Source organism: Pseudoliparis swirei, chromosome 6 (assembly GCF_029220125.1).
Source record: "Pseudoliparis swirei isolate HS2019 ecotype Mariana Trench chromosome 6, NWPU_hadal_v1, whole genome shotgun sequence".
Taxonomy (NCBI): Eukaryota; Metazoa; Chordata; class Actinopteri; order Perciformes; family Liparidae; genus Pseudoliparis; species Pseudoliparis swirei.
The window spans coordinates 13,461,856-13,474,668 of NC_079393.1; the positions used below are offsets into that span (position 1 = coordinate 13,461,856).

Below are 12,813 nucleotides of genomic sequence, written 5' to 3' on the forward strand. Positions count from 1 at the left end.
CACACAATTAAAGAGGATTAACATCATTGAAATGCAGAACATGGTTTTTCAAAACACAATTTACAGTGTCTAATATTTATTTTAGTGTTTTGTTAACCTTTCAATCAACGGTGGGGTGAAAACAAAGTCATCTGAACTGAATTGAGGAGAGAAGTTTTCATATTATTTTCTAGAAGAAGTTGAAGGTTTCTAATTTCCTTGTTTTGTTTGCGTCACAAAGAAGAAGAAGAAAATAAATAAACCCAAGCAAACACTTCTTAGACAATATATTAAGAATTTATTTGTTATCACATTATCAAGGGTATCTAACTAAAATAGTAACACAGTAACAGTGGACACACATTGAATGAGAAGGTGTGTCCAAACCTTCGACTGGTACAGTACTGTATGGAAAGTCAAGGTCATGGTTGGATGACAGAATTAAAAATGCAGGTGAGTTGAAAGCCCTTTGCCACACAGAACGTTTTAATTTGTCACAGTAGGAAAAGCACATGTGTAAATAAAGAAATGAATGATGGCTAGATTTCATTGAGCAGTCTGGATGTCAGGCTCATAGTGCATGCTGGCACACAGTCACTCTTACTGGGACACTTCGATAGACCAGAGCCATTGACTGTTTCCTTAGTGACATGTGCATTTTACCAACAATGATTCGTCAAAATGCTCTTCCCAAAAAATCTCCCTGCTGCTTTTTCCCTCTGAGAAGCAGCTTGTTCATCACTTGGATCGTTGAGGTAAAACAGCATCTTATCACAAAACAGAGCGCAGTGAAAGAATGCAACGCAATTATATAATTACTTTCTCTAAGAGATGGACAAAAGGCAAATACAATAACGGCGTGCATCAGTAAGGAGCCCTTATCTTAAGTAAAGTAGTTAAAACTTTTAAATTACAAAACTTTAACAAGGCTATGTAACCTTGATTTGCTCCCTTTTCAACCAGTGTTTTAACTTTAACTGACCAATTCATGTTCAATCAGTGCGTCTCAAAACTATGACATAATCAGTTCAATCAATCGAAAAATCTGTTTCAAAACAATCAAATCCACCTAATCTCATTGTGCACCATGTTGAAAGGACACTAATTTCTTTTGAATACGACAACACTTTATCTGGAGTTAATCAGCAAGGTTTAGTTTCCCCCTTGTTATCATGGTTTAAGTGTCAACTTGGGCTGCACCAGGGTTACAATCCCAATCACTGAGGACATCAACCCACACAATCCCACCACTCCTGCATTGGACTGGTATATTCCCAACGTGTTGAGGGGAATGAAGAGGTCACATATATTTTTCAGCATGTCCAAGGCGACAGCAGGATGCGATTTGAAGCTCTCAAACAGCAGAAAGATAAACGCATCCAAGTGAGGAACGACAGCTTCAGCTACTTCAGGACTTTCACTGAGATGCGCCTCCATTTTCTGTCTAAAGTGTGCATCTCTTGACCTGCGCGTCATTAACTGGACGACGACATACACGTCTCTGGTCAGACTCATAACTAGCGAGAGGAGGTAACAGCGAGAGGAATTTCGGCTCCAGCGTTCCTTGTCGAGATCACGGATGAGACCGACGCTTCTGGCCCAAAGGACATTGTCACAGATAAAGTAGAGGGCGCGGTTGATGTTGGCCACAGTGAGGCACAGGGCGAGCACTCGGTCAGAGAGTCGCATGGTTCGCTTAGAAGCCTCAATGGAATTTACTGCGTTTCCAAGCCTGAACACTGACAAAGGAGGAAGGGGAAAAAAGGGATATTAGAGCAGTATTCAATCTAATATGAAAAGTCAGGTCACCATGTCATCGGCGCAGTGCACCAAGGAGACCAGTTTACCGACATTTAAACAAAACTACAGTGTTTTCATCTTCTTACAGGTTTCCCTCTGGAGGAAAGAGTGTGGCTGTCCCTTACATACTGCGAAGGCACCTATTCTAGGTCGAGCTCTTGCGTGCACACATTGATTTCTGAGACCTTCATAAAGCATGTTACTATTCAATTATTTTGAAAAAATACATTTTCACTTCTAGAAAATCTGTAAAAAAAATAATACTCCAAAATAATATTAACACAGAAATATAAAAACGGATTTATGTTATGTTTTACAAAGCTAGCTACATAAACTAAATAATAATAATGAAAGGGAACTTTTTTTTTAAACAGCAAAGAAACGATTGCAAGACCTTATGATGCCTATGAGAGGAGCCTCGAGTTGCATTGGAGCCGTTCTAAGTTTAAGATGGGACATTACCTCTTCCACACAGCGCTGTGAGATGGTGGCATTACTTTATTCCACATGAGGGACATCAGATGACTAGTAAGCAATATAGGTATAATAACGCGATAAGTTTCATCACACTAATTATATGATTTGTAGTTTACATTAGAGTGTTTTAAAATGTCACAACTTTTGAAGACTGATGTTCTACATTTGCCTGGACACATATGATCAAAACGTATTGCCTTTTCTTGATTTTTTATGACCATGTTATCCCAATGCAATGCATTATGGGATTGTTATAAGATAGAAAGTGTATGGACTTTAACACCAGATGGTATATGGCACTTACAAATAATTGTCTAGAACATGCTTATTCTTATTCTTCTCTTTCCTATTCTATTCGATTTAAGAAACTGTATTTCCTGAACAATGGTGACGGTTTCAATGGTTTTGTGAAAGAGACTATTACATAAATTTCTCGATCGTTTTTCAGTAGTTGTACTTGTTTTATAATATACTTTTTTTGGACTAGTTATTTAAAGACATCACGTTGGACATTTTAAGGAGAATTTGTTACACTTTAGACTAAGTGATTAATCAAAAAAATAAATCATGGGATCAATTCAAATGAAAAGCCCCACAGTAACAACGATATTGTTGGAATGGAAAATGGAGAACATGTGTTGGAATTTAACAAGTGGAACCACAATACCTTTAAATGTACAGTTTTATGGGATACATTTGAGTTATGCATTGTATGTGCAGTCACCCTACTACTGATTAGATGTGAGTCCCAGGAATCACCAAACCTAATTTAAACGACTGTACCCCCACTCTACAGCTACAGATATACTCACGTTTTCTTCCAGCGCTCATGTTGGTTTCCAGACTTTTAAGTTTGGCCACAAGGTCCTTTCTTTCTGAGTGGTTTCGTAGTAAATATATCGCAAGTGCAGATGCATATTGGGTTGCCCTGAAATAAAGAAAGAAGACGAAGAGTATAAGAAGAAGTAGCAAGAAAGTTGACGTTCAATTAAGAGCTCACTACTTTTGTTCCCTCGCGTTTCTATTGATGTTTAATTAACTTGTATGTCACTAAAATGCCAAATGGACACTTGGGGAGCAGATCACACAAATTCTAAACTACTTACCGGAAAATACGTTCCCTTCCTTGGCTTTGGCTCGTGAATTTGACAAACGCGTCCATGGTGAAATCAAATGAGAACAACTTGTTCTAGTTAGCTGATACAGAGTTGCACCACCCGGAGACACATTAACAGCAATGTATCGCTACTGTGGGAAGAATATCAGCAACTTATATTCCCTTTAAATGTTGGCAATGGTGGTTCATCTGACGTTGCCGATTAAACTCAAACAGATCCTCTGAATGTTGAAACTTCTTGCACGTTCACACTTACCGATAGGTTAGCTAATTTCCCGGTGTTACGACTTAACAAGCGGCCATGTTACCTGGCGACTTTCAGCGCGTCTGTTGTCATCGTAGTTACGGAAGCTGTTGGAAATAGGAAAATAACATGTCTATCCTCGTGAACGCCGAATTGTTTAATTTGTATACGATACATAGAGTGTTTGAAAATTGGGGGGAAATGCTGGATTCACGAGGACAGCTACATGTTATTTGACTATTTCTAACAGCTGTCGTAACTACGACAACAGACGTTCGGATGAAAGTCGCAAGTTAACACGGTCGCCTGTTAAACCAAAACACCGCTTTGGGCGATAAACACAGCTGAGCCAACAGTACTTGTTTCACTACGGACAGCTTTGCGAACGGACCAAAAGCCGAGCAGGTTTTGATCACGGACCAACGCGTTACTATTGGTTACTAAGGAAACTCTATATGTTACTGGATAGTAATCGCAGTTAAAAGAGAAAAGTTTCAAAAACACTTTAAATGAAGAGGAAATATATTAAAATAATAATATCAAATGCTTTTAAAGAGTGACAGCCTACATGCACGTCGGTGGTTTAAACGAAAGGGGGCAATGTGGTAGTGTTTGACAGTTGGTTAGATGCAAAGAAACAAAGTAAAACTGCCTCATTGTCCAACTTTTTAATTAAACGTTATCAGCTCAGATGTTCAAATGCAGAAAAAAGGAGAACATGGATGCACTGGACTGGCACTCAAAGCGTATATCTTTAGATTTAAAATAATGTCATTGATAGTTGAAAAATAAATATGTTATATATAATATTGTTTTTAATAATTCTTATAGGATGAAATGTAACTTAAGTTAACAAATGGCAGCATAAGTTTCAGACAGTGATGTATTTTCTTTATTATTATTGATTATCAAATACTTTCACAATTGCATTAGATTATAATTGTTTACAGACAAAGATAACTGCAGCTTTTTTAGATTGAATTCAGCCCAATACATGAAAACTATTTATTTTTTTAGACTAAATGCAAGTTTGCTGGAAAGCATTACATATTCACATTTTGTATTAATCTAATGTATGTACAGGGCTGTACGGTGTTGTAGTGACTAGCAGTCTCACCTCACAGCAAGTCCGAATAACGATGTATAATTGGCCTCAGCTGGTGGCTGTTTAGTAATCAGCCCAGTAATCAGCCCAGCTGAGGCCATTCTCTGTGTGTGTGCATCTTTACCCCATAAAGGAGCATTAGGGAGAGTGGAGAGCAGAGGCACAGTCTGCAATGACAATAAATGATATTACCAAATATCCTTCTTCGTATGCCTATCCTTTGGTGCTTGGGGAAGAAACCCACTGGTGACAGCAACAAACCTTTTACAATGAGTTTGGCTGCATGTCATAGGTGTTATATGTATTGTAATCAAGGTCAAGTTAACAGCTAATCACTCATACAATCTCTTATCACAGTCACTCTTCAGTTCACATGGCTGGTGGGGAATGTCAAATATATGTCAGAAATATAATATTATCTGATTGCTGCAAGGAAGATTTTTTTCTAAAAATGAATTGTCATTCCTTTTTGTTTTCACACAAATGCATTTGATTTGGCCTTTGTTATTTTGAATAAGTAGCCTGATTTGAGGACATGTGAAAGGTTCTTTGAATTTCTTTTGAAAGCTTGGTGAGGGGTAAATACCGTTAGAAATATATAAAATAGTGCTGATGCTTGTCCGCAGCCAGTGTGTCATCTGCTAAATAATCTGTCTAGAAATCCCCATATTCATTCCTGTATTATGGATTTGTTTAAAAGTCAGACTCAAATGTAATTATTCCAAATCCCACGAGGGGTTCTTTGTAGATATGGCCATTGCAATATCAGCTCAATGAATTTCCATAGATGTAAAGCAATTGTAGTAGTGGTCTGGGCTCGAACCAGTGACCTTGAGATTATATTTTATGCCTCGCCCCTTTTGATGAATGTTTTCTTATATACAGTACATCTTCAATTATTCTTATTAATTTCACAGACAAATGTATAATCTATCTGAAGAAACCTTCGGAGTATGGCTTTGGATGACATTTCAATGCTGCCTGCCAAATGACACATTTGCCTAGTTTCCACAATCAAAACAACTGACAGCAGATGCAATGGGCTGCTCACTGTTATGTTAAAGTATGTAAAGTAATGCAAGCAGTATTTCAAGATGAGATGACTTTCCAAATGTTTTCATGGGTTCAGTATGTCCACTGAAGAGCAACGTTCATTTAGCAAAAGGTTCTTAAGAGACTTTGCAGATATTTAATGTAATGTGATCGAAAATAAATCAGCAAGAGGTTTTTAAACATGGCATTCCACAAAAAGGATCTTCTTAGAGGCCAACAAATTTAAAATTAATTAGACAAGAATATATAATCATATGATAATGTGTATTGAAGCATTCACTAATTATGATTAACTGCAAAAATATTTTTTTTCTTCGAAAGGCGAAACAAAACAAATAATTTTTCAGGGCTGATAAAAGCTGCTATCTATGTATCACTTTGCAGGTTAATAACTGATAATTAAATCAATTGTAGTTATATGTACCTTGTCTAGTTTGTAACAAACGATGGTCTTGAATACATCTGAGTAGCCAATCCATATTCAATTCAGTGCTATCCATCAGGTCTTCATGTCTTTGCAGAATGAAACAAAATAACCTTGTCAGGGAGAGGATGATTAAAGAAAAATGGAATACAATATACTACTAATTGAACCAAAAAAGCACAACCTTCTACCATTATTTTATTATTATCTTTCTCAAAGCAGTTGAGTATAATATGTCATAAACAATTACAGAAGTTAGAAAGCACTTCTTTTTTTCATGGTTATACAAGATGTTTTTTCGAGGTTAAGGACGTTATGAAAGAGTATAAATTTGGGCTTTATAAACAAAATACAATACAAGTGCAACCATTGCTGATCATAACATTTTAGTTCAGACTGTTAAAGTCTCGCCGTGGCACCAAGTCTTTGTCTCCCGTGTGGCTTATTATATTAAATGAATCATTGTCTGCTTATTGTTCAATGTACCAAGTGTTCCTCAAAAAACATTAGTCAAGTCATGTGTTTCACATTGAAACTTTCTTTGCTTAAAAATCCCCTCGAGCCTATTTTACTTCCTGCATTCCCAATCTGTTCCCAAGGACAAGAGACAATAGGAATCACAACACAGTGCGTCAGAACCCCTAAAGGAGAACTGCCTCATCCCCTGCATGAGACAACCTTGAAGAGGATCCAGTTCCTTCATCCCACCAAACCTCATTCTGGTCAACCTACTCTCCCTCCTCCCCCTTCTTGGAGTTCACTGTCCAGACAAACGAGCTCTCTGCAGCACCAATCTTACACACCAGTTTGTGCTTAATCGTCACAGCTATGACGTCCACTTAAACCACTTTTCTGAAGTGCTGCTAGTAATTTGTTTAGATTTTGACTGTGTAGTGATTTTTTGTGATTTTAACTTCTATGTTAAGGACCCAGGCACTGAGGGACTGTGTGGTGTTCTTGATAACTACGGACAGACTCAGCATGTGAAGTAGCCCACACACAAAATGAGGCACACGCGGGCCTAATTATCTCAGAGGGTGTGACATTTCTAAGTGTGTGAGGACCTGTTTTTTCTTTGAAACTCCATGTCCATGGACACAAATGTTCAAACAGAGGTAATCATAAACAGGATTTTAAAATGTATTCACTCTTTCTGTTCCCCACCGGCCCTCTCTTGGGTTTTTAGGTAATAAGCTTGTATAATAAAAATTCTAAAATTACAAATGTTACTGATGCTTTTTCACCCAATAAGGTGAAGGCTGTCTGGGAGGAAAAAATCTCCATGGTGAAATGTCACGCTGATATGAATAGAAAAGGTGTCAAAAAGCTTTAAAAAAAACAAGAAAAGTCAGGTTCATCATGAGATTTCACATTTATAATTTGGAACTGAGAAATGCAAGGGGTGACATCATCGCTCAAATAATTAATAATGCATGTACCTTGTTGCTTGCTACTACCATCGACACGAAAATAAATCCTCCTATTTTAGTAGCCTCTGAACTTCTATCCATCAGGGCCTGGAATAGATTTGCCTCAAAATTAGTCAGTGCCTCCATATCAGGTATCAAATATATATATATACGTATATACTGTGTGTGTTTTGTCCCTGTGTGGTTGTGTTACACAACATCTTAAATACTCCTCCTGCTGCTTTGATATTCTAACAGCACACTTTTACAATTAGAAGGTCTCAGGTCTTTGACAACTTGTGAACCGACTCTTCTCTCAGGTGTCTTCCCACTGCCTTCATCAAGCCACTCTTAAAAAAGAACAATCTAGACAAATCAGCAATGAATGATTGACACATTTCAAACCTCTTGTTTTTTAGTAAAATAATTGAAAACTTCTTCTTGGTACTAAACAACTGAGTTGATGTCTTTTAATTTTGTTCACCAACACAGACAAAGGAACAATATCAGTCTTTCGTGATATCTCAAAGCTACATTCAACATGGTCCATCACAATAGACGTTTTCTCCAGCTGGAGAACTCTCAGCAACAGTACTAAACTAGTTTCAATGCTATTAAAATTCAAGGACTACTTTAAGTCTACAGTAAATAATAACACATCTAATGACGTGCAGAGTTCTCAGAGGCTGCATTGTGAGGCCTCTTGTGTCTAACATCTCAAACATGCTTCCACTGGCTATGGAAAACAACTAAAAAGTGACGACAATTATGCAGACGAAAGATATTTGCATAAACATATTTTTAGAGCTTCCTGTCTGTCAAATAATAATTTTCAAAATACTCCTGCTGTTTTAAAAGCACTGAATGGTTTAGAGCCAAAATAATGTTCTAATCTTCTGCTACATTATGAATCACCGAGACCTCTCCGGTTGTCTGGGACTTCGTCTGAAAAAGCAGTGTTCAGTTTCTATTCACTATATATCTCGAACAAACTCTCAGAAAACTGGAGGTCAGCTACAACTCTTTTTTTTCACTCGAGACTTTTCCATTTAGTTTTCTCCTTTTTCTTGGTTGAGTGGTTGGGGTGTGATTACACTCAGCTGTGGAGAGGAGTGGGGGAAATGGCTCAGGGAACAGGTGCCGGGAAAAGGCCTAATTGGTCTCAGCTGTAGGGAATCAGGGTGATTGTGTCCCTTGAAAACCCTTGTGCATTTATGTTAGCACAGCTGAAAACTGTTTTGCTGATGAGAGAAGCTATAAAACTGGCCTTCCTTTGAGCTAGTTGATTATCTTGAGCATCACATTTGTGGGTTCGATAAGACTCTCAAAATGGCCAGAAAAAAAGAACTTTAATGTGAAATTCGCCAGTCTATTCTTGTTCTTAGAAATGAAGGCTATTCCATGCGAGAAATTGCAAAGAAACTGAAAATTTCCTACAGCGGTGTGTACTACTCCCTTCAGAGAACAGCACAAACGGGCTCTAACCAGAGCAGAAAGAGAAGTGGGAGGCCCCGGTGCACAACTCAGCAAGAAGACAAGTACATTAGAGTCTCTAGTTTGAGAAATAGACGCCTCACAGGTCCTCAACTGGCAGCTTTTTAAATGGTACCCCAAAACGCCAGTGTCAACGTCGACAGTGAAGAGGCGACTCCGGGATGCTGGCCTTCTAGGCAGATTGGCAAAGAAAAGCCATATCTGAGACTGGCCAATAAAAAGAAAAGATTGGTATGGGCAAAAGAACACAGGCATTGGACAGAGGAAGATTGGAAAAGGTGTTATGGACAGATGAATCCAAGTTTGAGGTGTTTGGATCACACAGAAGAACATTTGTGAGATGCAGAACAGGTGAAAAGATGCTGGAAGAGTGCCTGACACCATCTGTCAAGCATGGTGGAGGTCATGTGATGGTCTGGGGCTGCTTTGGTGCTGGTAAAGTGGGAGATTTGTACCAGGTAAAAGGGATTTTAAATAAGGAAGGCTATCACTCCATTTTGCAACGCCATGCCATACCCTGTGGGCAGCGCTTGATTGGAGCCAATTTCCTCCTCCAACAGGACAATGACCCAAAGCACACCTCCACATTGTGCAAGAACTATTTAGGGAAGAAGCAGGCAGCTGGTATGCTGTCTGTAATGGAGTGGCCAGCACAGTCACCAGATCTCAACCCCATTGAGCTGTTGTGGGAGCAGCTTGACCGTATGGTCCGCAAGAAGTGCCCATCAAGCCAATCCAACTTGTGGCAGGTGCTTCAGGAAGCGTGGGGTGACATTTCAACAGATTACCTCAACAAATTAACAGCTAGAATGCCAAAGGTCTGCAATGCTGTAATTGCTGCAAAAGGAGCATTCTTCGACGAAAGCAAAGTTTGAAGAAAAAAATTAATACTTCAAATACAAATCATTATTTCTAACCTTGTCAATGTCTTGACTATATTTTCTATACATTTTGCAACTCATTTGATAAATAAAAGTGTGAGTTTTCATGGAAAACACGAAATTGTCTGGGTGATCCCAAACTTTTGAACAGTAGTGTATATATACCCTGAAATTCTGTCTCTAACAATGGAAATCAGGGGCCCCCCCAATAAATTGTCGTGCGCTGTGAACGCAAACAGAAGGCCTACATAGCCATTTATAATCAATAACATGATGGCACCATGTCGTTTTTATTAATAGCTTGCTGTAGGCTAATACTAATATTAATACCATTTGTTAAGTGTTTACCATACAGAAGTTTTATGTATTACTCTTAGAGATGAATATACCAGAATCGTATTTGTAATATTATATCATGGTATTGTATTGAATTCTGGTATCGGCTATCAAGATATTTATGGCAAGTATCCATGTGGACGTTATAATCTTGGTATCGTGACAACCAGCAGGTAGAGGCAGAACAGACTCAATGAAAAGGCAACAAAATTAAATCAAAATAGTATAATTTCAAATGACTAATTCTGTTGTGACTGCCTGTGTGGTTCTCTCTCTTGAGGACAGTGAACAATAACATCTAGCCTTGAGACCGAACCCTTCAGTATGTTATGTCTTATTGCAAGACCAGCAAAGCTATAGTGACTTTCTTGAGCAATATCCCCATGACTGGCTAGAGAGCTCTTGCTAGGTTTTAGTTTAATAGTGTCAATACACAATAAGACACCCTTGATGGTGGACGTGCAGAGATAAGTGACCTCTACATTTGCTGTAGATTGGAATATGTGCTCCAGGTTGCGAACAAGTAATTCACTGAAGCATGGAGTTGTCATTCACATCCTGTCAGTTTTCACAGGTTCAGCAACTGTGCCCTTCTCACTGATGAGAATATTCATGAAATTCACTGTGACACATTATCTGTACCCAAGTCAATCAGACACATTAAAAAGTTCTACTCCTAAAAAAATTCTACAAAGCCAGTCTGCCAGGAAATGTGTGCCATCATCCACTTTTTTCAGTCAAGGGACAAGTCAGATGAAGGAAAGATCATTGTATATTATTTAGTCTTTGGCACTTGGACTCTACTGGGAGATTTGTAATCGAGGGGTGTCTGCACTGAGCACCAGCAAGATAAACCCCCTTGTGGAGTCCAGACACTGCTGGTGAAGCTGGTGAATCTGATGAATCTGATGGGCGGTGATGGGAAGGTGGACGGGTGCTGAACAGCAACATGAATCTACTGGAGCTAGTGAACATGCGTGAGAAATGAATGGCAGATGTATAAGAGGCTTAGGCATGCAAGAGCCGAGTCTTCCTGACTGAATTACGCTACAGATTAATTTGTAGTCAATAAAAGCAAAGAGTGTTCAGGTTGTTTGTCGAGTGTAGAATGTGGAGTAAGTGGTTCACATCTGTTATATTAAAATTATGAAATTCAAACCAAATAGCAGTTCATTGTCAAGATTACCATCTGCAGGAAATTCCTAGGTTATTTACATTTGCATTATAATGTGCCACAATACAGAGATTTACTGATGAATGACAATAACATAAAATATCTAGACATGGTTATGTCTTTGATTGAAATAATCTTCTCTACACATTGCTCTTACACATAAATAAAGCCGAAAGGTGAATCAGCATATGGAGTTTATATGCGATATTCAAATGTTCTCTGATTGAGTCATTTTCAGCTGATGTCAAGTGTACAGAAGCTCAGCGGGAAGTCGGAATTGTTTGTACATCACACAATGCCTGAAAAAAGGCATATTTTTTATTCAACAAATAAACACTTTGCAAATATACATGACACGTCTTCAATAACTTGCAGTAAACAACCAATATTATACAAACAAAGAAATGCTATTGATCTCTCTTTTTTTGCATGTCAGGAACCAACTGAATAGTCTACTGTTAATTTTACAGTATCACTGTTAAAACATTACATTTTTCAAACCATGTCTTGGTCACAGAAAGCAACACGATATAATACCTTACTAGCACTGATACTAATGTGACAAACGGCACTCCAGTGTGATGTTGTGCAACACAGTAAATACAGAATTGAACAGTTACGCAGTCAATACCACATCAGCAACATGCTGCTAAGATAAATCCAATACATAGAACTGTACACCATAACATTTAGTTAAAAGGCCATCATGGTCAATAATGATCATCTTTGTATTGAAACAAAATCACAGCTTTTTATATTTCACAGACATCATTACAAATGACAATTTACAACAGTTTCCAATCAATAAGCAATGATAGCCGAGGACCTGGTTAATAAAAACTCCAACAGGTAATACAAATGTAAACATTAATAAAACAAAAAGGTTTACACCACACAGTGTATGATCAACTGCTAATCTTAAATTAAATATAAACACTGTTGTTTTTGTGGTTTCTTTGACACACACATCTTGAATTCCACCCTGTAAACCCAGAAGCTGTTTGTTTGTTGAGCGTGCAAGTGTGTATGTGTGTGTGTGTGTGTGTGTGTGTGTGTGTGTGTGTGTGTGTGTTTGGGAAATTGCTTTCAACCTGTAAATCCAATTTCTTATTTTAAAACCCTTGTTTTCAAGAGTGGTGCTCGAACAAATAGGTGCCCGGCCTTTTGAGTCATTGTATGGTAACTCCAATCAGATTTTTACTTTCCCAAGTCTTTAAGCTTCATGACAATCTAAAAGTGGGCGAGACATTCTGTGTGATCTACAGTATTACCCTCAGCCAATCAGGCTGATTATTGCGAATGCTGCATGCATTACTCTGC

General features: G+C 38.2%; 1 protein-coding gene across 1 annotated transcript; it reads right to left on the reverse strand.

The window, feature by feature from the left end:
- Nucleotides 1-443: 443 nt before the first annotated feature.
- pex11a (peroxisomal biogenesis factor 11 alpha) lies at nt 444-3,876 on the reverse strand. The gene is made up of 3 exons (XM_056416897.1): nt 3,363-3,876; nt 3,069-3,184; nt 444-1,718 (listed from the first exon to the last, which is right to left on the reverse strand). Exons 1-3 carry the CDS (start codon nt 3,416-3,418, stop codon nt 1,150-1,152), a joined length of 741 nt encoding a protein of 246 aa, XP_056272872.1. The 5' UTR covers nt 3,419-3,876; the 3' UTR covers nt 444-1,149.
- Nucleotides 3,877-12,813: the final 8,937 nt, after the last annotated feature.